Here is a 23943-nt window from a genome sequence, read left to right on the forward strand (position 1 = left end):
AGTCGAAAGCATTGGACTAATTAAAGAAATAAAATGGAATACGTAGCAACCGACATGCTTGTAAACACTTGTGTAAATTTTGGAAGAGGATGTAGTTAACTAAAAAGAGAGTCGATACTTATATAGTTAAACCAATCTGTATATACAACTATACAAGTGAGAGATTGTCAACGGGGTCCGACTCCAAACTCAATTTCGTTGACTGAATCCACTCGTAAAAGTGTAAAAAACGGAAACAAAACCAAACCTCTAATTGCATAGAAAAAACTTAAAGAGGGACTTGGTGAGTAGCCCTTTCCGTGTGTGATGTGTCAGTGTGCGAGTCCAGTCCAGGAAAAAATAAAAAGGCAAAAAGAGCCAACATACTTGGGCTTGTCAATGTCGGCCCAACAAAGAAGAAATGTAGTATGACTACTAATCTACGAGTATGAGGAAAACTGGAAGAGTAAATAACTAAAGATATTAAAAGCACTTACTTTCGATATACAAGTTAAAGCCCAAGTTTACAATAGCATGTTTACGATACGATGTGATATTGATATACATGTATTACTAGATTAATGACCCGCGTAATATGCGGCTAATTATATTTAACTAATCACATATTTAATGACAATCGTAAACCTTAAGAATTACCTTTATTATATTATTACCTGAAGAATATTTTGCACTCACTATTAATTAAGACATCAACATAACAATTAATGTAAAATTAAAAAAAATCAACTTTATAATGTACTGACATTATAATTTATTATCCAACATACATATCAAGGACGTTGAACGACGTCAACCAAAATTTTTTGGCTTTTGTCCTTACTGCATAACGTATTCCTATTGTAGTTAATGTTCAAAGCGAATAGAAACAAAAGATCTAATGTGAAACAGTACAATAAAAAGAAATCAAACCCAAAATAATAACAAGCATTAATAACCTCATTATCTTTTATTTTTTATAAACTTTTAGGTACTACTAAATAGTTTTAGCGGCTGTAGTTAAGGTGTATAGTGTATACAATACTTATACATTTCAATAAAATTAAAGAAGTACACTTTTGATACGAAAGTTACACTTTTTTTATACACCATAAATACAATATTTTAAACTTTATTTAACATTTTTTTAATTCATTTTAACATTATTAATGTGTCAATATATACTAAAATAATGCGTTAATAATTTCATGATCGTCTGTTGTTTAAAACATTTTAACCATTTGACCACTAATATGTCAATATTATATGGATTGAGATCCTCTAAAGTTATTATTAACTTTATAGATAAAATTGACGATTTTTGATATTTGGATTAAAATCAAGTGTCAAGATTCAAATATCCCTTTGATTTTAATCCAAATGTCAAGATTCTCTCAACTTCACCTATGAAGTTAATAATAACTTTAAAAGATCTCAATCCATTTTATATATACTTACTACTTAATGTTTAATTAAGTCTTTTTAATATTGTAGAAATTTGTTTTTTCATGTACGAACCATTAACTTAAAATAGATGTATACCTTGAAATTCATAAGTGAAATAAGTTGGAAGAATTTTATGTAGAAATATTAGAGTTTTTCAAAATATCACAATATAGTAAATTCAATAATATAATTTATTTATTTAAGGGATTGAATAAAAACTATTGATATTGAAGGACTAAAGTTGGTCTTGACCAAAAGATTAGTCAAACATGATATCATCTTTTTTGATGAATGACTTAAATTTAATAAGACAACTCATCCAGTAGTTCACATTTTTTCATTTTTGAATTTAGGGTGTTCTTTTAGTATTATTGTTAGATTTGTTCATGCAGTAGAAACTTCATATCAAATTTGTAGAGAAAAACAAATGTAAAGTTTATTTACATGAACTTACCGTAGACATTGGTTAGAGACAATCAGACAATGATGAATTTATGTAATTTTATGAGGTTATACTAGTAACTTTATAGAAGGGATGATTTATGTAAAGAAAAAATTATGTGACAAGACATAACATTGCTATAAACTTGACAAAATATGTCCTATAAAAATTCTTTCACCTTGTTGAAAAAGTTTTAACAATCAAGGTGCAAAAATAACAAAATACCCTTAATGTATTAATTATTTAAATTATTAGTCTTTTTATCTTTTAATATATTACAACCACCTTACATCAATTACATTTATAATAATTACTTATAACACTCGAGGCTGCTACTATCACCAACTGTCATTGCTATCTTCATCAGTCGCCACCACCACACAGCCTTTGCTGCCACCTCCGTCGCCAGCGCATTGTGCGGGTATCCATCTTTTATTTTTATATTTTATTTTTTGAACAAAAAGTTAATAGTTATTAATTATAAACTAATATAAAAAATTAACTTAAAAATCAATCTAACCTTAACATGACTATAAGGATCATATTATTTTTTCAAAAAAAATAAAATCCACATTTTTAAATAAATTTACCATTTTACGAAAAAAAAAATTAAAGTAAGTTGGTGTGTATTTTACACACGCATATATCTTGAAGGAGGCGAAAGCAATTTTATGCAAAAAAAAATTATTAAACACATATATATCGCTCCGCCACAGTTAACACCACCGTCGATTTGCTTAGCCGGAAAAGCACACCAGCCAATATCACAAAGAAAAAAAAAATGGGAGAAAATTCGAATAAAACAAAGCAGAAGAAAAAGAAAAGAAGATACTCAGACGATTCACTCTCATCTTCATCATCATCTTCATCTTTCGAAATTTCATCTTCCGAAAACGACGACGTTCCATCTTCAAAACGCCACAAAAGCAGCAGCAGCAGCAGACGGAAACACCGACGAAGTCGGAGCAGCGAACGACGGAGCTCAAGGAGAGAGAAAGAGAAGAGTAGAAAGAAAAAGAAGAAACATAGAGATAGAGATAGAAGTAGTCGCCGGAGATCGAAAAGTAGGGTTTCTGAATCAGATAGGGAATCGGAAGAAGATGACGAGGTGATGACTCAGCGTGATGATCCAGTTGATGTTGTTAAATATATTCTGGATCAATTTCCTGCTGTATCTAATGATTTAGAACAGGTACTATTTCGCTTTTAATTTCATTATTATTTCTGTATATTTTTATATATTGCGTTTTTGATCATTTTTGAAGTATTGGTTTGGTAAATATAGTGAATTTTTAGCAGATACTTAGTTTTCAGAATAGTGTTTGGGATTGAATTATACTAAGCAATAAGTGAATAAGCACTTAAATGAGTAATGGCAAACTGTCCGTATACGGTTTGGAAGAATGAGGTTTGACATCTGGGATTAACAAGTAGCTTGGTGTATGATGCATTGAAAGGAGTGTATTCGGTTATGTTACAACTAAATGGAATTCATGGAAGTTGGGGAGTATGTTAGGCTGGAGTACGTTATGCTTCGAAGCTAAGTTGGAATCTTTTTTCCTTTGATTGTAGTTAGAGTATAGGGCTGGTAAAGAGGCTCCTTTTGGTGAACTTTTCCTGTCCTGTAGATCTGATGAAGTACATGGAGTCATGGAAACAGAGTCTTCTGCTATAAATAAATTTCTAATCTATATGTGAATTATGACGTATCTGATAATTATCCGAATAATATCAAGAATTAATAATGTTCTATATATAATTACCATGGTAATAATACAGGGTCTTGTCATAGGTCAACTTTCTATTATGTCATGTTGATTTTCCTTTTTTTTTCTCCATAGTAATATAGTAATATATTTATCTCAGCTTCTTCGCATGATTGATGATGGACAAGCAGTTGATATATCTGGTCTATCTGAGAAGTCTTTAGTGAAATATCTGCAAAAGCTATTCTTATCCTTGAACCTTAATGAAAAAAGCCATTTAGTCTTTCTGTTGCCTTCTGGTGGCCGTCCAACTCTGGAAGTTGTTGGAGCTGTTATACGACCTAAAGTGGAATCTCAAGATCATCCTATTGATAATCATGAACCACATAATGGCTTATGTTCTGAACAACCACATGACGAACAAAGACCTGATGATGGTAGTTCTAATCTTCCATGTGTGCAAGAAGACATGCCAGCTCTGAGGAAAAGGCTGGACTCCTTACCCTTGTTATTTGTGATCCTTGTAGTTTGAACGGATTGTGTCTTCTATTTATACCTCCGGTTTTCTGACTTCTGACTCATGCCAATCTTTTTGAGTATTCAGAGTTATTGGACCTGCAATGCCATCTGCCGAATTGCTTGCTGCAGCAGCCAAATTAACCGAAGCAGAGGCGGAGTTAAGGTATGGCAGTTTTCATCAGGAACTGAGTCAGTCAGTTATCTTACTTTCTTAAATATTAGTTCAGAACTGCTATTTAATATAACTTTGTTTAATTGTAGGGAAGCTGAAGCAGGTGATGACGATGAACTATTTATTGGACCTCCACCCCCTGCTGTGGTCCAGGAGGCTGCATCTGCCAATGATGCAGAGCGTTTTGAGGAGGTCACGACTTTCTTTGCTTTTGAATGTTGTTCATCATATTACTTCTCTTCAATCTTGTATTGCCATCTGAACATGACCTTTTTCATGTTACCAAATAGTGACGCGGTAGAATTTTTGTTGCATCCATTCTCAGTTGACCCAACTCTTGTTGTCTTTAATATTAATATGTTATGCAAAGTCAAACTTTTCTTCAAGGGGTATATGCCTTGGTCTGATATTTTAAAAGTTGTTCAATATATCCAGTATTGTGCATTGCAGCCATTAAAGGGAAGGCATATTGTATTTCGGTAAGAAACTGCACAATTCTCAAAAAGCACCATTAAGTTATGAGAAATGGTCATCATATCAGCCTTCTTTTATGTTTCGCCATTTAAATAAAAAGGCATTAACTAGCCTTCATCATTTTATATGGTCCTCATGCCCCAGAAGTTGCAATGAATAACTTGATCTTTAAATTAACTAGTGCTTGACTATTAGTCATGCAAAACTAACCTTCCATAATAAAAAAAATGGTGTGAATATCCTGATGGACGTTGATACCATCAATAATTTGTAATGACGGAAATGGGTAAGTAACTAATTCTGCTAATAAGGGAATAGATGCAAATGATTTGGGACATCTAAGAATGGAAATTGTTGTAAACCTCAAGGATGGATGAAATAATAATTTGCTCATCTTTTGTTCCGTAGCATTTCAGACCATGTGTATGCAGCTTATCTTGGTGTATATGCTTTGAAATTAGTTTGTTAACTTCTTGGCCTTTATATGATCAGGTTACAAGAATTATGGTAGCAGAGGTTGATAACCCATATGATGTAGTTGGAGTAAATAGGAATATGGCAGCTGACAGCATTAAGAAGAGGCAAGTGTTTCTTAACATTATTGCAAGTTGATTATCCCATCTATTTACATATTTTTGCTCGTTTATATTCTGATCTTTTATATTAGATATGTGGCAACAGTCAAATCTAAGGCCTGACAGATTTCTTAATTAGATGCTTCTTATGTATTAGTTAATTAGTAGTAATGTCATATATATGGTTTTTGCATAATTTATATCATATTTTGGTATATATTTCATTGTTTTATATATGTTTCATTTAATGTAATGTTTATATGGTTTTAGATATTGGAAGCTGTCTCTTATGGTTCACCCTGACAAGTGCCCTCATCCAGAAGCCCACCAGGCATTCATCAAGTTGAATAAAGCTTTTAAGGATTTGCAAGATCCAGTCAAGGTTAGTATTTTGTACTTGCTAATTACTATCAAGATCTGCCATGGGGTCTTATCTTGAAATTTCAAAATGCTTTTTTGGTTTTAGCTTTTATAATGTTTTTATCTTGAACCCTTGTGGAGTTGGTGATTATTTGCTTTTCTCATATGTTCTGTATTTTAGCGAAAAGCAATGGATGACAAAATTGACGAGAAGGAGGAAAAGGAACGATACAAGGTACATGCCTACCTTGATTATGGTTGGAAACTGGTAGTGACTTGTTAGGTTGTGGAATCTAAGTTTGGTGCTTTTTTGTAGTTGGAGCTGAAAGCTATGCGTGAAGCTGCACAATGGCGTCGTTTGCAAGGTGAGCTCGTAGTTTTCACCATCCTTTACTTAAGAGCTATGTGAAGTCATGATATGATATTATGATGGTCTGATTAACATCCTACTAGTAGATTACTCACAAAGCATGTCTTATTGGCAATTGGAGAGAAAAAAACCCGCGATCCACGGATAACCATTCCTTATGGGAGGGTAAATTTAGTAATTTTCACCCGCCGTTATGTGTATGGGAAAAAATTTGTACTGTTGACGGGTATATGATATCTGGGACTGGGATGGGTATCCTCCCCGTCTACCAGTGATACCTACTTGAGGTGGCCGCAGATATACCCCTGCAAAACCCCACCAAAAGCACGTATATATAGGTTTGTAAACTAAATTGTCTAAAAGAGAACTTTGTTGCAATCTACATATCTTCAATACTGATTCCTGTTTGAATGAACGGTTATGGTTAAAGTACAAATGTGGTTGGTGGTCCCATTCGTTGATACTTTGTAATTATTTTTGGAATATAAACACAGTTTAATCTTTTGAAACAATGTGAGAAAGGTTAAGGTATAGCTCTATATTTTATGTATCTTTTCTTCTACTTTTGTTCAATTCTCTAGTCTATTACGATAACCTGTTGGTGAATAACCGCGTATTGACGGGTAAAAAATACAGTAGGCATGTTAATGGGGATTTACGATCATGTTATTACTGTCTTAACTGATTTTCCATTAATATAAAAGTACAAAGCTATGTCTTTTCAGGTATTTCTATGGAGGGTGATGACGCACTCTTAGCTGAGATGGATGTTAAAGAAGAACGAAGAAGAGATGAATGGATGACAACACTTCCTCCCGAGAGAAAAGTAAGGCTTCTTTTAAAGGCATTCACAGAGGATCTGATATTTTTCAGATTGTTTTTCCATTGTTAGTTTGTTTAGTATTAACCGCTTTGGATACATCGATCTTCTTTACAATATTAACTTATTGTATGACTTTCTTATTCTTCTCTTTTCCTTAGCCTGGTGTGGCAACGCAGCAATCAGTGAAGAGCTTTAGTAGGACTTCCAAACAAGGGCGGGGTGATACCAGTGCCTGGACTGATACCCCTTTAGACAGAGCCCAGAAAGCTAAAATGAAGTATGGCACATCTTCACTCTTTGTTATATGTTTACTTTGTTAAGATTTTGTATGCTCAAACCTGATTATGATTGCATTATTTGATGTACTCCTGATCGGGTGTAGATATTATAATCCCCGACCTTTTGCCAATTTTTTCGCAACTACGGAATTTAAAATTTTCCAGGCAAGTACTGCTAGGGTGCTGGTTATCTTAAGGATATTAGTGAGTTTTGACTTGTTGAAAGTGTTTTGCTTTAACCCAACCCTTCTGACATAAAAATTACCTTTTCTGACCTACACTACTTAGTGCTTACCTCTTGTTAAAAAAACAAAATAGTGTTTATTATCTTCTATATGTTGTACTTAATGTCTAAACTTTGTTTTGTTGTGGGGTATAAGTGAAAGTTAGTGTAAATGTATAAATACCCTCTCAACCCCTATGTTGCAACCTTTTCTCTCACTTTAATACAATTCATTCAACAACTATCCCCAGTGGCTAGGGGTGTTTCACTAAACCTGCTATGCGGGGCCCCAAGGGAGTTTACTCCAAGGTCCCGAGTTCGAGACTTGGTAGGTTCTCCTCGACGGTATTTTCCAATTAAGGAGGTGGTATGGTGAGAAAGGCTATTTAAGATCCGCTTAGTGTGGGACCCTTTCGTTGTGCGATTAGCACACATCATACGCGTCTGAGGTAAAATTCACTTGTCAAAAAAAAACTCTCTCTCTCTCTCTCTCTCTCTCTCACACACACACACACACACACCTCCATACACACACTACACTTTTTCACACACTCACCATTAAAGCTTTATATCCAGTCTTTACACCCTAGCCCATATTGCCGCGTCTAGTTCCAATAATTGAATATCAGAAAATTGTAATCTTCCATTTAAGACAAAGCAAGTTGCAAATTTTATTTTACCTGACAAGCCTGAAGTTTTAACTACTAATGTAACAACGTTGGAGGTTTTAAATTTTGTCGAGGTCGCTTTTTATATTTTTTATTCTCTTGAAAGTCCTAAAATTTGTTTGCATCACTTGGTAGTTATTTGGAGGCATATAACGAGGCTGCAGCACTAGCTGCCGATAACCAAGACAAGAAAACAAGCAATGCTGATGCGGAATTGGTGGACAAATACAATAAAGCAAAAAGGTCAAAATCATTGGTTGAAAAGCATCAAGAATCTACACGAGTACGGTCAAAGAAAAAGTCAAAAGCAGGGCAGGAAAAACAGAAACAAGAATGGGAGGGTCAGCATCCTTGGAAACCTTGGGATCGTGAGAAAGATTTGACTGCTGGACGGCAGAATGTCAAACTAGATGCTGAAAATATGGCACAAGGGTTGACTTCCCGGTTTTCTTCTGGGTCCTTTCAAAGAAATTTCTTGTAGAATAAGTTCACGTGCTTACAGAAATCGATTTTTAGATAATTTATTATGGTTCACATCGTTTTACAAGATAACATCTTTTAGGAGGTTGTTTTGTTCTGTTGTAACAATCTTTGTGTAACTCTAATATTTGTTCTCTGATGTTCCAAAGGCAATAAATGAAAAAAATGGTTATAATTCATGATGGTTGAACATTTGGACACATACATTTCTTTCTTTCTTTCTTCATATGATATGATTATATGAATCATTTGGTGATTTTGGTTAGTCAAGGAGAGTCAACGAGTCATTAAATTAAACTTAAATGGAGCGCCAAAATGTTACTGGGAATTACATGTGTCGTTATTGGTTATATGAGATGAACATATCGGATTTGCATAAGAGAGGAGGTATAAAAGCAAGGGTTGAGTGAAAAATAATGTATATGTTACTTTGGACCATAGAACCTCGAAGTGGCTCCTTTTCAACCTATAATTACTCTCGAAGTCTCGATCTCCCTCTCCAACAACTTTACCAATTCCTAGATTGCTTCCAAATGTGTCAGAGTTACTCGTATAATTCTCGTGGAAATATATGTCTCACTTAGATTATAACCATATTTTTAGTTGCTTCCAAATGTATCACTGAGTTTTTAGTTGTACATGTTACTATATCCCGAAGACCCGAACTATTAACATACAATGTAGATGTTGTAACATGTAGCGCCCATGGCCTAATGGATAAGGCGTCTGACTTCTAATCAGGCGATTGTGGGTTCGAGTCCCACTGGGCGTGCTCTCTGTTTTTTGTTACTGATCTTTATACACGAAAAGAAAAAAAAAAAAAAAAAAATTTCTTATTTCAATAATAAGTAAAAATATTGAAAAAGTCAGATGCGTATCCGGGGAATCGAACCCCGGTCAGTACCGTGGGAGGGTACTATGATACCACTACACTAGATACGCTTTACGCTTTGTCATTTCTAATATAAGATATAAATCCATTATATATTCTATATGTAAATAGATACATTGGCTTTAAAAAGGGAAGAAGATGAAGAAAATATTTCAAAACTTCAAAGCATGCTCAATGATTTACTCTTGTTCCATGTTTATATTGAGAATGAGAATAATAATGCATGGAGTTACCATTATAAATATATGAATGAATAATGTTGGGAGTCTATTTAATATACTAAACATGACCTCAAGATTTTGTAATAATCGATTTTAACTTGTTTACCTTTTGGCTTGAATCAAAATATTCTAAAGCAAGAGGCTAATAGATAAAATTTCTTAATTGAAGTTTGTCCTAACTTAATATAATTTAATGTCTTAATATATACTCGAAGTGTCATGTTTTGAATTTTTTAAGTCTAACTTAACAAGACCATAGTCCATAAAATCAATTAATATATCAGTAGTAAGGATTGTGTCGAAACTCCAAAGGTAATTAAAAAGTTAAAGAATACATGAAAAAAGAAATTTAGTTCTCGTGAATTACACAAAACGCATGTAATGAATACAAATTGAGTTTAATAAATGCTATGAAGTTTATGCAAGTAGTTAAAAAACGTAAACATTAAAGTGGTATCATATATGTATTAGTGCATACATTTCATATATCTTAGACTAATTTAACTCTAATTACAACGTCAAACGATTAACTAGAAGTAAGCTTCATAGCGAAGAATAATCCACCTAAGAATGGATTCAACGGTTGTGCTTCAAATGATCATGGATCTTCTACATCTAGCGCCTCTATTTGAGAAATAACTGGCCCAGTAGCATTTGAATGTTTGAAAAACTACACAATATGCAATGTTTTCATTTAGAAAAATATACCAATACATAAAAACATCACTATAGTTGAATAAAAGTAACAATTGTTCAAATGCCCGTGCGTATATGTAGGTATGTGATCCACATATTCATAAAGGATATAAGTTACAATAACTCCATATGTATGTAATTGAAATATTTTTGAGATAGAACAAACACAAGTGTATATGTATATAATTGAAAAGATTTTGAGACAGCAAACACAAAGGATGTTTACCTCTTCAGCGAGCTCTTGAGCTTTACTTAGTAACATCTGCTTTCTAGCTGTTGCTTCTTCTTTTACCTTATTGACATTTTCATTGATAGCAGCCGCCTAGCAAGTTTCAAAAATAAATATACAAAAAAAAGATATATCCATCAACATTACCCGAGTTCTTAATTTTTGTTTTACAGTTAAATATGTTTATAAAGGATCCATACCTCCACAACTAAAGCTTCTACATTCCTTCGCCTTTGTTCTAGACCACGGCGATCAAATTCCAACTGTGATTTCACGTTGTTAAGTTCTTTGGAAGCCTCTTCACAGCTGGCATCTCTTTCTTTTTCCGTCAGTTTTACTAATTCCTCCAACTGGTCGGCTGAAAAAGAAAATGTTTTTGGAGTCAATAAGTTTTGGATGGTTTAAAAGGTCAAGTAGCACAGGGTTATAAACAAGAGACACCTCTGCCTTGCAGTTCAAACAGTTTCACGTCAAGTGGTTTGTCCAGCAACTCCTGATCCCTGATCTTAACTCTCAGAAACTTAACATCTTTCTCAACCTGTTTGGCTGAATTCACCTGTTCAAGAACCAATATGCCTCAAAAAATTGATTTTAGAGTAGCCATGTACACTTGTCCAACAAAATGAAGTCCTTTCGCCACTTCTAGTTTATATTGGACACAACAATCGTTACATGGCATTGGTTTCAAAAATAACTAGCTTTGAAGAAAATGTGAAATTACTAAACATGTTTGCACTCAACTATTTCCCAGAAAACTGAAATAACCTAGAACAAAAGCATGTAAATGATACCATGAGCTGTTCAAAATAAAAAATATGATAGACCATGATAGCAGTAATTTAAGAGAACCTCTTCTTGCAACGTCTGCATTTGCTCCAAATGTTTGTTCATTTTCTCGCTAGCCTGAGAAAGAACATACATCAAAGATGTCATGTGGTCAATATATTATACCTCAGTTACATAACATTTGATATTTCAATGCCCAACTGCAGATAAAATATCTTGTGGACAGATTTTCAGAGCAATGAAAATGCTGTTTCTGATCAATTGCAGTGCAAGGACTCGTCAAAGGTCAGCTACAGTATTTGATTTCCCATTCAAGGAAATAAAGTACTGTACAGAAGCCAACCTTTTTTCGGTAATTTGACTTCAATTTATTTCATCATAATCAACCATTAAATTTTATAGTTGTAACTTGCAACATATAAATTTTTATTTTATTTTGGGGGGGTGGGTGGGGATTACATGCATTTCTTCTGCAAAATCTTGATTCTTGACTAGCGTATACAGTACTTTTACTAAATATTTGCCATAGCTAGAACTAGAGTTAGTGATAATAGAGCAAGGCAATTTCTTTATCTACCACATTGTGCTTACAAGTAGCAACATGAACATAATAGAACATGGCTGATATATACCTTGGTATAAACTTCAAGTACAGCAGATTGCTCATGATAGGACTGCATTGCTGCTCTCTCTGCATTCTTTGCCTCAACTAGAACTGCTTTTTTCTCTTCCAATGCCCTCTATGAGTTTTAAATCAACAAATATTAAAAATAATATAAGTAAATATATAGGGGGTAATAGAAACTATAAGTAAAATCCATTGCCAGAAGCACAGAAAACATTAGGTCATTCACGTACCTAAACACCTCTAATCCAATTGACAGAAATATGTTTTGTATTATAGCAGAACAAATAACTATTTGTCCAATAGTTCATGTTCTATTTTGAGAGAACCAGTAAATTTCAACAGAATAGAGCATTTGTAAGTGCTCTGATCTTCTGACTGACTTAGTTGCTTCATAGGTTTATAGCAATCATCATAACAGCTGATTGCTTTCTCGTAACAGTGATGAAGAAACAACAAAGCCAATTCAAATACCATTTTTACTACCATGTTTTACATATGTTAAAAAAGAATATTGCCAAGAGACATGACAAATACTTAACTAAAATACGCTTTCCTGAACAAAATCTGCTTACCAACTCACCCACTCAATTAACAAAATGGATGATGGCAGATACTCATGAACCGGATACATATTTTGGCAAATGCCATTACATCGTGACTATAGTGGGTTGACTGTTTAGGTCCCCTATATCAAACACTCATTCCTATCTACTCATAAAAAGAACTTGTCGGGTTGACTGTTTAGGTCCCCTATATCAAACACTCATTCCTATCTACTCATAAAAGGAACTTGTCAAATACCGTACTTAGCTTTTAAAAATTAATAGTGTAGCTAAACAGTTTAGATATGACAAGCTACTGGTACATATTTACATGAGACATTTTACTTAATCAGCCAACATACAGTAAATGGCATTCAGATATGTAACTGTATATCTTTAACTACAGGCGAAACAATATATATGACAAGCTTAAATAACTTCTACCTGTAGTTTAACTGGAGACTGGACAATTTTTGAGCGGAGACGGGCATTTTCTTGAACACTTTGACTCAGAGCAAACTCAGCACTAGAAATCTGAAGAAAAGCAGAAGAGATACTTAGACTTCAACCAAGGACATACAAAAATACCTGATTATAGACTTGAACAGGGACTTTGACATTGAAAAAAGAAATCCAATTAAGCTAGCAAGACCCCTTAAATGACACATTGTCCCTTCAAGAGCTATATATAAAACAAACATCGATTAAAGTCTTAAAAAAACTTCTACTCGTGAGGTAAAGTGCTCATGTCATATAAAAGAACTATCAAACCAGAAATGAGCAGATTACTATACAAATTAATAATGGGTTTATTGCCTAAAAAAACAAGCTACTTTTCCCCATAAGTTGTTTTAAAAGTTCAACAGAAAGTATGTTGGGACATGGGGAAATGTAGCTTGTGTTTTTTTAAAAATAAGCCCATTAATGACGAATAATATATTCTAATATCATGATTCGCCTACATAGCTTTTAATATCAAAACTATAGATCATTGTATGAACAACTACGTTTGATCATCATAATTTGACCTTTCCGATTCTTAACAAGTTAGACATATTGAAACTGTAGTTTACTCAAGTATATACAAACAAATTCAACAATCAATCAGAAGTCCAAACACTAACAGGCAACAACAAGCATACCTCCTCCTCCATTTCTTTTGATATTTCCTTCTTTTTGTTAATAGATTCCTTCAAGGACATTTGATGTTTATTATATGCTGATATACTTTGGCGCATCTCTTTGATTTTAGCATCGAGTTCCTGAATAAGAGGCATCTCCCGGTCTCTTGATTCGTTCAACTCTGATAACTCTAAAGTCAACTGCAATGGTGATAAAATTAGATGCTTCATTTATATTAAATCTGACTGATAATGCAGCAAATGTATTATCTTTAGACCTACCTGTGACATTCTATCTTCAAATGCTTTTCGTTGTTCATCAAGAACGGATAACTCATCCGCAAACTGCCTTAGTTCATTCATTCTTGTGTCTCTAAAATATATTTAAAGCAAAATCCAAAAAAGTTATCCATATAGCATAGGTCACAAACATTTCCCCAAGGTCCTAGGCAGGTATCCCTTTCAACTAATAAAAGCTCTATACAAGACTGCAAAAGGGTCAAGTAATTTTGGGCTCGGAATCAATCTTGACTCAAAAAGCTTGAATTTTTATTAACTAATTAGTTTTTCGATATCCAAACTTAGTATAATGACAAAAAAAAATGAGTCTTTTAGAGAAGGGTGTTTGATATTGCTGAAATTTATATCGAATTCGCAACTTTCCTCATTTTTCATACTAACAAGCTCCACAAAATAATGGAATCAATACAAGCTATGATAATAATTAGAAAGAATAAAAAGCAATGGGAAAAAAGGTATACCTGTGAAGACAAAAGTTAAGAATGGCACTAACAAAGCATTCGGTACGTTCGGCATCGGGCTTAATTAAATCTTTTATAGAAAACCTCTTAGGGCATTCAAGAAAATTCAGAATACTCCCAATATTGTGAAACAAAGTCATATATCGAACAGAATCTACATGTAAATCAGGGTTCTCAAGATGCTCTAGTTTTGAAAATTCAATTAGTCCAATATCTTCTCCCCTGTAATTCCACATAATAAATATAATAGATAATAATTATATATAGATATAGATATGGATGTAAATTAGGGTATAGAAATGAATACTTGAGAATATCAAGGTGAACGAGTAACTGAGTGTAGAGATTGAAAACAAAGTCAGGGTTAGGGTTTGCTAGATCGGCTTCGGTTACGGTTGCGATTCCGCAGTCGGCTAGTACCACGATTATCTCTCTCCGGGGAAGACGAGGGTATTCGAACCTTGACATCTTCTTTCCTTTCTCTCTTTGAACTGTGTGTGTGTGTGTGTGTGTGTGTGTGTGTTTGTATGTGTGAGAGTGAGTGAAAAAGAAGATATATAGTTTGTGCTGAAAAGAGGAATTGGGCGGACTTTTTGAGTGTGTTTTCCCGCCAGTGGAATTTGATGGAAACAAAAACAAAAAACTTGATCGACTAGCACGATACAAAACAGTAGCAGGTGATGATATAAAAATAATTATTCTCTCTGTCTTATTTAATATGTCATGTTTTCAATTTTTAAACTCGAATGTTTTTAATTTTGACCTTAAATAAATTTTTTTGTGTATATTAATATTTGATAAAAGTTATATAAATTGATTGTGTTTTAAAAGTATTATCATTTGTCAATGAGGTCAGTCCAACTGGTTAGAGGCACTCTCGGTTTTAACCAAGGTCTTGAGTTCGATCCTTAGGGATGACAAAACTTTAGGGTTTTTTCCTCTGAATACTTGTAATAGCCCATGATCAACATCTCGTTGTATAGGGTACATGCAAGGCTTCACCATTATACGGTGAGATTTTCCCGATATCGTATGTCGACTGAATGTTCGGGAAAAAAAAAGTATTATCATTTGTATAACTTTTATCAACTTTTATATAACAAAAAATATATATAAAAAATCAAAGTTTAAAAGTAAAGACTTTTAATATTCAAAATATGACACTTTTAATGGGATGGAATGAGTAATATAGAAATATATCTTAAAAACTAAAACACTGATAATGTAATTTAATCAATAAAATATTTTAGTAAAATTGTATTTCCTAAAATATCAAGGTAGTATAGATATAGATATAAATTAGTCAATTATATAATATGCATGTTAAAAACGTTAGATACTTATAGTTTTATCAAGGTCTCTTTATAACTTTTATAGTTATAACTATGAAATACTTTAATTATTAATGCAATTAATTTCATTTTACATAAAAATTAATGCATTACATATCATACCAAAATTTTTTGGGTCAGCAAAAATTAAATCAAAAAATTAAAAAAACCGGTATGTCAAAACTAAAAATTGAACAAAATCGATTAGTTTTTTCATTTTATTAAACCGAACAAATCAATTCGGGTTTTAGTTTTAAATGCAAAAAAGGGTGTCGGCAGCAATGGTGAGGCGCCAAAGGTGGCGAATGTAAGGGTGGGGGGAGAGCTTCCCCACTCCTCCCTTCCCCGATTTTTCTTCTCCTCCCATCCCCTCCCCTTTTGCTAGGAGCACCTCGTCACCCCTCCCCTCCCCACCCTTTTCTATTTAATTTAATTTCTATTTATTTTTATTTTAAATATTAACTAAAACTATTTTTAAATAATAATAATAGTAATAATAATAATATAAAGTATAAAAAACAAAAATAAAAACAAAAAGGACTTTTGAACCAATATTATAAATAGTTTAAACTTTAGGGTATAAATTGTAAAGTTGAATTTAATTAATTAATATTAATAGTGTACTGATGGACATGTGGAGCGTCTGTCTTGTTTCTCCTGCAACATCTACATACAAAAATGTGTATATATGTATGAAAATGGCAGCTTGTTTAAAAAAAAAAAAAAAAGAAAAAACAGAACCAACGGTCACTTGTAACGTTCACAACATCGGCAGCAAAACCGGCACCACCCTCCCCATTTCCCTCCCCACCCCACCGGTACCGGGGGGTCGGCGCGGTGTGCCAACCGGTACCGGTTCTCTCCCCTACCCACTTCGTCCACCCTAAAAGTAATTGATGTGTAGTATAGTTATTTTAAGGGTTGAGTTATCTATATTATGTATTATTACATTAAAGGTATTATAGGATACTAAGAGAACATTTTTAAATTAATGAACAAAAGATGATAAGTATTTTGGGTAGTTCAAAGTTGTAATTTGAGAAAAGAGAAGCAGGTTGATGATGTATATAGTAGTATAAATTACTTACAATTACTAAATATGTTAATATATTTAAATTTTTTTTATTGTTTTTAGCATACAAATCAAAATGATTAACTTTAACGGTTTTAGTTTTTTAAAAATTAAACGAATCAGTTTGAGTTTCGATTTTGGATCAAACTACCCAAATTGCCCATGCTATACCTAAAAAAAAAAAAAAGAAGAATTTTACCAAATTGAATTAAAAAATTACATAAAATTCCATGTTGTAAAAACAAGTTGTAACCGATGATTACTCATTTGACACAACATATTCAACGAGGGTTTTTTTTTTTTTCAGTTTACAAATATATATCAACGTTGATTAAGTCATAGTCTTTTTTAATTCTCTTTCTTTTTTTCTTTTGTTGATTGTTTTACATCACATGTTATATGTATTTGTATAATTTTGTTTATAAAATGTCTAGAAATTTGTGGTTTTAATTGTTGGCTTTTAATATTTTAAATTTTTTATATTCAACATACAATATCCAACCAAATCATATTTTCCTTGCTTATTGAACCTACCTAACTTAACCAAGTAACCAACTATATAAACCCCACACCCTTCATTTTAAAGGATAATGATATTCATATCACAGATTTTGATAAATATATCACACAGTATAACTTTCTGAACACACTATACAAGTTATTAAAACACTCGTACGGTAGATTTATCACAACCTGTAATACGATTATTACTTCTCCATTTTAAAAGGACATTCTCACAAATTCACACACACTCAACAACTTTTTTCTAGAAAATTCCATTCCATCCCTCCAGTATCATTTCACTAAAAAATATTTAGTTACTTGGGTTTATATATATGACCAAAAAAAAAATTAATAGAAATAAACTAGTATGTAGCTAGATAACATTAGAGATGATGTTACAATAATTTTTTTATGTATAACTTTTAGAGCCACGCTCAGCGATAGTGAAACATACAAGCTAGTTGATGCACAAGAGCATGCATGATTGTATTTTCAAACAAAAGTTTTATTTTTTAATCATCCTAATCCTAACCGACAAGTTGCTACATACCTGGATTTACGCTTTTCTAATTGATCTTTTTGTTTTGAAACTTTTTCCTTTCTTTTTTTTTTCATTATTTTTACCTAGCGTTCATCTTCATTTGTTTTTTTAATGCATTTGTAGTGTATTAATTTGTAAGTGTTTTTAATAAGGTTCCTTTTGATACGATAAAAATTAATAGTTTTATTCCTGCCCAACATCCCGGTAATCCCCGGCCAACGACCTCTATACAAGCACCCATTGCCGCTAACCCCCCATGGACTTTTGTGCTTGGTTTCTTACCTTTAAAGTACTCCTTCATAGCATTTTTTTATAAAAATATTCTTCATTGCGCACCGATCAAGATATAATCATTCACACCATCGGTGCTTATGCCAGCTTCCACCAACATATGCACAGTTCTCACGCAGTTTTTTACAATTTTCTGTTAATTGATTCCAAATCTCCTCTGAACACCAGTTTTATTAAGTCTATCTAATGTAACCTTTGCTAATTTTGATGTTACCAGGTTAGCTATTGTCTTTTCACATTCTCTCATCAATCTCATCCTTGTTTGATTATTTGCTAAATCTTTTTCAAGATAGCCAATTAGGCTTTGAAGGATGTTGTCCCCTCCTGCACCAGGGTTCCCACCAATAATGAGAACTTTTGAATCCTCACCACAATGACCTACCACTAAAACATTCATTGTCCCACTCCCCCCCCCCCCCACCCCCAAAATCAAATACCACAATTTTTGAGGCTATTGCGGCTGCCTTATGATCAAAGAATATGGATCTTCCATCAAATCTACAAGGTCCAAATCTAAAAGAAATCGAAAAGTAGTTGCTGATGTCGTGGTCTTGCTAATCAGTATTATGTTCTCAATGTCAGCTCTTGCTGCTGGCTGTAAAAGTGTTTTCGATTTATGGTATCCATGGTCACTAAAACAACTACCTATATGCATCTTACAACCTTTTGTATGTGCTACTTTTCAGCTTTCTCAACATCTTTCTTGTATAATTTGACTATGATTACTTATTCAATCAGCACTATATCTAATAAAATCGAATTGATCACAGTTCTAAATATATTAGAATCAATTAACCTAAAAATCAAAAACAATTAGATTGATTTACGATCATGTATGTACAAACTCAATCATCAAAGTGATATAACTAATAACTTGTTCATGTATGTAACAAGCTCAATCATCAGAATGTTATAACTAACAACATCACGACAGTTGCATTTAATTGAAAGCCGTGATTTTAAATCAAATACGTAGTTTATTCGAAACATGAATTGCGGCTATAACATGGATTGCAACATTGTTGTGGTGTTGTTAGTGATATCATTTTGATGATTGAGCTTGTTGCATACATGAACAAATTATTAGTTAAAATCATTTTGATGATTGAGCTTGTTACATATATGATCGAAGTTTTAATCTAATTCTGATTTCAAGGTTACTTGATTTTAGTGTATTTAGATTTGGTGATCAATTTGATTACATTAAATATAGTGCAGTTTGAACATTTAATCATAGTCAAGTTAATTGGGAAGATATTGAGAGGGCTGAAAAGTAACAACTACGAGAGGCTGAAGATGCGTAGTGGTAGTTGTCTCGGTGACCATGGATACCATAAATTGAGAACAAATTCTACAAAACAGCGACAAAAGCAAGCATTGAGAACATGAAGCTGATGAGCAAGACCCCAACAACTGCTTTTCGAATTGGTTTATAAATGGACCTTGTAGATTTTGATGGAAGATCTATGGTCTTTGACTGTAACCGAGCCGTAATAGCCTCAATAATTGTGTTGATTGGTTTAGGGGGGTGAATGTTTTGGTGGTGATAATTCAAAAGTTATCGTTATTTGTGGGGAACCAATGGGTAAAAATTTTCAAAACCTAATTGGTTATCCAAAAATAGATTTAGCAAAAAACCAAACAAGGATGAGATTGATGAAAGGAAGTTAAAAGATGATTGCAAAAATGGAACATCAAAACCAGCAAAAGTTAAATTTGATGGCATTGAAAAACTGGTGTTTAGAAGAGATTGATGAGCGTCAATTTCGTGATTATTTCTCATATATTTTGGTCGTGTTTTAATTGTTAAATGAGTTTGTAAAGGTGAACTTCTGGTACTTAATTGGATGAAATGATATGATAGGTTCATATGGCATGCAAGCGAAGATAAACGCTTTAACTCAACTTAACACGAAGGCACAAGACATTTGGACGAAGACTAGCAAGCGAAACATGAAGAATTAGAGGCCAACATGAAGCATACGACTATGTGTTAGTATTTTAGGCATAACTTCGTACGGACTCCGTTTCTAGCAAATAAGTTGGCCACAGAAAGGTGAGAGAAAGATCTACAACTTTCGTGTTGATGGCGAAGACCAAAGCCGCTGGTATAAGTCTCCAGCGCCGCTTGTTTGCATACCAGCGCTGCTGGTGAGGTTTGTTCAGCTAGGGTTCTTTCCGAAAACCTATAAATACAATCCTAAACCCTAAGATCCGCACCATACTTCTTCCAGACGACTTGAGGGCTGTTTCTAGGGCATTTTCACCGGATCTAAACTCTCCTAACACCTCCATATCACACGGAAGATCAAACATCAATCCTTCACGACATCATCATCATAACAACAATAAATATGCAATTTAATATTAATTTTGGTGGTGTGTTTGTGAGTTCGTTGTCCGAGAAGAGAAGGAAGTCGACAAGGGTGGTGGTGATCGTGTGCAAGAGACGAAGCTGCAGACCATCAGCAACACCAATCATCGTTTGATTATCTTTACTTCTTACTTTCATTATTATTATTATTACTAAGGCTACATTATCGCAAGACTTGTTTACTTTACAATTGTTACCATGGATCTTCTTATGTTGATGATTGTTAGGTTTATTTGTTTTGCCATGAGTAGCTAGATAGTCTTTGCATCTACTTGGATATGTGATCATGCTTGTACGGTGATACCGTTTACTTGTAGTTGTTGAACTGTTTTTATGCTTAACCGTCGACCCATAGCTGTTTAGGTTTTAATACTTGAACGAATATGAAATTATAGTTAAAATAGGTTGGTGACTTAACAAAAATCCAAAATTACTAGGTGACTTAACAGGTTTCTCATTCAACTATAAATTAAGGTTAGGTCATAAAAACATACTTGGTTCATAATCTTAATTAGGCGACTTAATAGGAATCTTAATTAAATGGTTGGGTGACTTAACATGGATCTTGACCAATTAGACTGAGGGACTTAACAGGAAGCTTGGTTGTGATTAGTGGTTCAACAGTTATTAGTTATTCAATAGATGATCTAAGTGGCATGTTAACTGTTCCAAGTAGATGCAATGTTTTAATTAGTATAGTCTTTCATTTTAAGATCATTTCGTGCTTCCTCGATCGCTAGACCAAGCGGTTGAAAACTTTTGCTAGATTACTTTTTTTTTAGTTTTAGTTATTTAAATCGTGACAAACCCCTAACAATCTTAGAATTACACCTGACTGCATTCTTAGACATAGTCCCTGAGAACAATCTGGTCGTACTTATTTGCTATACTATGAACGATCGGGTCCACTACCCGTGAGTGAGAGTAGTAGAATAGTTTACCTTGTAAATTAATTTAAAACTTATTTGAAATTAAGTTAACAGATCTCGCTCATTAGAGATCTGAATCAACTAACAACGAAGTTGTTAAAAATTGCGTAGATATTGTGGATTAAGCGTTGGTTGTAGCTGGCATAAGCATTGATGGTGTGAACTGTGAAGGACTATATTTTGATAGAGTGTGCAAGAAAGAATGTGTTTATTTTTTTTTTTTTATAAAAGACTACTTTATAGAGAATAAACCAAGCACAAATCCATGAGGGGTCAGTGGCAATGAGTATATGTATACAGGCGGTTCGTGTAGCAACCACATATTGTGGAAAGTTTAAATAAGTTTGCACAGTCATCACCATTGAGCATCAACAAAAGGATGAAGAGTAAAGAGTCGAGTTAGGTGAACTTTACATACTCAATTAATCACATCAAATATATGTAAATATGTAATATGAGTACCTATGCAAAAATGTCTTAGATGAAATGAGTTAGATAATAGATAGTAACTCAAAGCTTATGAACAAAATGTCTTTCATGTGATGTGATGAAAATTGGATAAACAAGCAAGGTTTTTCTTTTTTCTTTTTTAAATAGTTAGATGACATGTTTTTTTTTTCTTACATGGATATAAGTTCGTCAATGTCATTATTGGCTGAGACATAATGATACAATTGTTTGCCGTAGTCATTCCACAAGAAACATGCTATAATAATTTATCTATTATATAATATTTTGAAACCAATTGTGCTCATAATGTAATATTATTATGAAAGATAATTAAAAATTAATATATAAACATAATTGTGATCATGTACTTGACATTCAAGTATATGTATTTGATTATGATGCAGGCCCATAACACGCATATGTTATTTTCAATCACATGTTTTATGATAATTAGATAACAATTATGATTGTTTTTATATTCTTTGGTAACAATTAAAATTCTTGATTTGAGTGGTAATTGTAACTTTAAACATTAATACGCAAAACTAATATATAAAAAATGAGAAAATGATGTATCTTTTTTATTGAGAGATAAAATGAATCTTAAATGGAGTTCATATTGATTTAGATTTGGTATTCAAGTAACCATCTGTTGTAAATCGTGTTTTGTTTTTTGATCGTCTCATGTTCTGTGATTTCTATTGTGTTTAGGATAATGATGTTGTATATTGTCATCTGTTATTACTTTGGGATATGTATATAGAGTTTAAATTGTGTTTATATTAAATCTTAATATATACTATAAGACAGTTGAACTAATGACTAATTAACCAATCATATTGTTTGATTTCATCAAATTGACTTTTGATGATGTCATCATTTAGATAAACTACAAATTAAAAATCCTAATAATCATTATCCAAATATATTATTATATCAATATTTATATTATTTTGTAGAAAAAGTCTCATTAATTTACATTTTTTTTGTTTTCCATCAATAATTTACACTTTTTAGCCCTGAATACTCAATTTATATTTATTTTTAGCCATCAACTTGAGAGAATTTTTTAAAATTTACAATCATTTAATTAAATAAAAAAAATTTAACATATGAAATATTTTGTACAAAAAATTATTTGAAAACCTAATGACTTATTAACAAATATTAGAAGAGTCCTAATTGTTATCAAAGAATATAAAAACAATCCTAATTGTTATCATATTATCATAGAACAAGTGATTGAAAATAAACATATGCGTGTTGTGAGGGTGCATCATGATTAAACACATATATTTATATTTTAATTCTTAATTTTGTTCATAATAATATCACATTATGAGTATATCTGTTTCAAAATATATTATAATGGAGAAATTATTATATATAGCATGTGTCTTGTGGAATGACTACGACAAACAATTCCATCAATATGTCTAGGCTAATAATGACAATGAGGAACCTATGATTATTGTACTACAACTTGCAAAATATAACACTTAAAACCGTGTTTTTTTAAAATTGTAAGCTTTTATGACTTAAATGTATGAAGATCTAATATTGTTAATATCGTAAATCCCGTGTCCAAGGTTAGACACGGGTCTAAAATCTAGTAATAAACTAAATATTAGTATTTATAATTTATAAAAATCTAATATAGTATTTGTTATTAAGTCAATTAGATTTGAAATAAATTTTTATAGATAATATTTCATATGTTGAAATTTTTTAAATATTTTTTTAATTACAAATTTAAAAAAATTCTCTCAAGTTGATGGCTAAAAATATATATAACTTAAGTATTCATGGCTAAAAAGTGTAAATTATTGATGAAAACAAAAAAGTGTAAATTAATGAGACTTTTTTTACAAATTAATATAAATACCGATATAGTAATATAATTGGATAATGATTATTAGGATTTTTAATTTGTAATTAATCTAAATGATGACATAAGCAAGAATCAATTTGATGAAATTAAACGATTTGATTAATTAATAAGTCATTAGTTCAACTGCCTTATAGCATATACTAGATTTTTATAATCTTAAGAAATATGAGAC

General features: G+C 32.4%; 2 protein-coding genes and 2 non-coding genes across 4 annotated transcripts; 2 read left to right on the forward strand and 2 right to left on the reverse strand.

Moving 5' to 3' along the window:
- Window positions 1-2556: 2556 nt before the first annotated feature.
- Window positions 2557-8691, forward strand: LOC122598042. Its single transcript, XM_043770648.1, has 11 exons — window positions 2557-3056; window positions 3731-4059; window positions 4175-4252; window positions 4351-4453; window positions 5228-5316; window positions 5581-5692; window positions 5852-5905; window positions 5987-6035; window positions 6766-6866; window positions 7022-7140; window positions 8168-8691. Exons 1-11 carry the CDS (start codon window positions 2646-2648, stop codon window positions 8511-8513), a joined length of 1791 nt encoding a protein of 596 aa, XP_043626583.1. The 5' UTR covers window positions 2557-2645; the 3' UTR covers window positions 8514-8691.
- A 520-nt stretch (window positions 8692-9211) lies between these two features.
- On the forward strand, window positions 9212-9284 carry TRNAR-UCU. The gene has a single exon. It is a non-coding gene; the product is annotated as a tRNA-Arg (tRNA).
- A 99-nt stretch (window positions 9285-9383) lies between these two features.
- On the reverse strand, window positions 9384-9454 carry TRNAG-CCC. The gene has a single exon. It is a non-coding gene; the product is annotated as a tRNA-Gly (tRNA).
- Window positions 9455-9986: 532 nt separating this feature from the next.
- LOC122598204 (kinetochore protein NUF2 homolog) lies at window positions 9987-15044 on the reverse strand. The gene is made up of 11 exons (XM_043770806.1): window positions 14696-15044; window positions 14389-14610; window positions 13910-14000; window positions 13649-13828; window positions 12951-13040; window positions 11969-12076; window positions 11400-11453; window positions 10992-11106; window positions 10751-10908; window positions 10548-10643; window positions 9987-10295 (listed from the first exon to the last, which is right to left on the reverse strand). The coding sequence occupies exons 1-11, from the start codon at window positions 14854-14856 to the stop codon at window positions 10224-10226; spliced, it is 1347 nt and encodes a 448-aa protein (XP_043626741.1). The 5' UTR covers window positions 14857-15044; the 3' UTR covers window positions 9987-10223.
- Window positions 15045-23943: the final 8899 nt, after the last annotated feature.

Source organism: Erigeron canadensis, chromosome 4, assembly GCF_010389155.1.
Source record: "Erigeron canadensis isolate Cc75 chromosome 4, C_canadensis_v1, whole genome shotgun sequence".
In the NCBI taxonomy this organism is placed as follows: Eukaryota; Viridiplantae; Streptophyta; class Magnoliopsida; order Asterales; family Asteraceae; genus Erigeron; species Erigeron canadensis.

Coding starts and splice junctions, on each gene's coding strand:
- LOC122598204 (XM_043770806.1), bottom strand. CDS start 14,856: ATGTCAAGGTTCGAATACCCTCGTCTTCCCCGGAGAGAGATAATCGTG. Junction 14,611..14,695: donor GTTCACCTTGATATTCTCAA/GTATTCATTTCT, acceptor GTGGAATTACAG/GGGAGAAGATATTGGACTAA. Junction 13,041..13,648: donor CAAAAGAAATGGAGGAGGAG/GTATGCTTGTTG, acceptor GCTTTTCTTCAG/ATTTCTAGTGCTGAGTTTGC.
- LOC122598042 (XM_043770648.1), top strand. CDS start 2,646: ATGGGAGAAAATTCGAATAAAACAAAGCAGAAGAAAAAGAAAAGAAGA. Junction 4,253..4,350: donor GAAGCAGAGGCGGAGTTAAG/GTATGGCAGTTT, acceptor GTTTAATTGTAG/GGAAGCTGAAGCAGGTGATG. Junction 6,036..6,765: donor ACAATGGCGTCGTTTGCAAG/GTGAGCTCGTAG, acceptor ATGTCTTTTCAG/GTATTTCTATGGAGGGTGAT.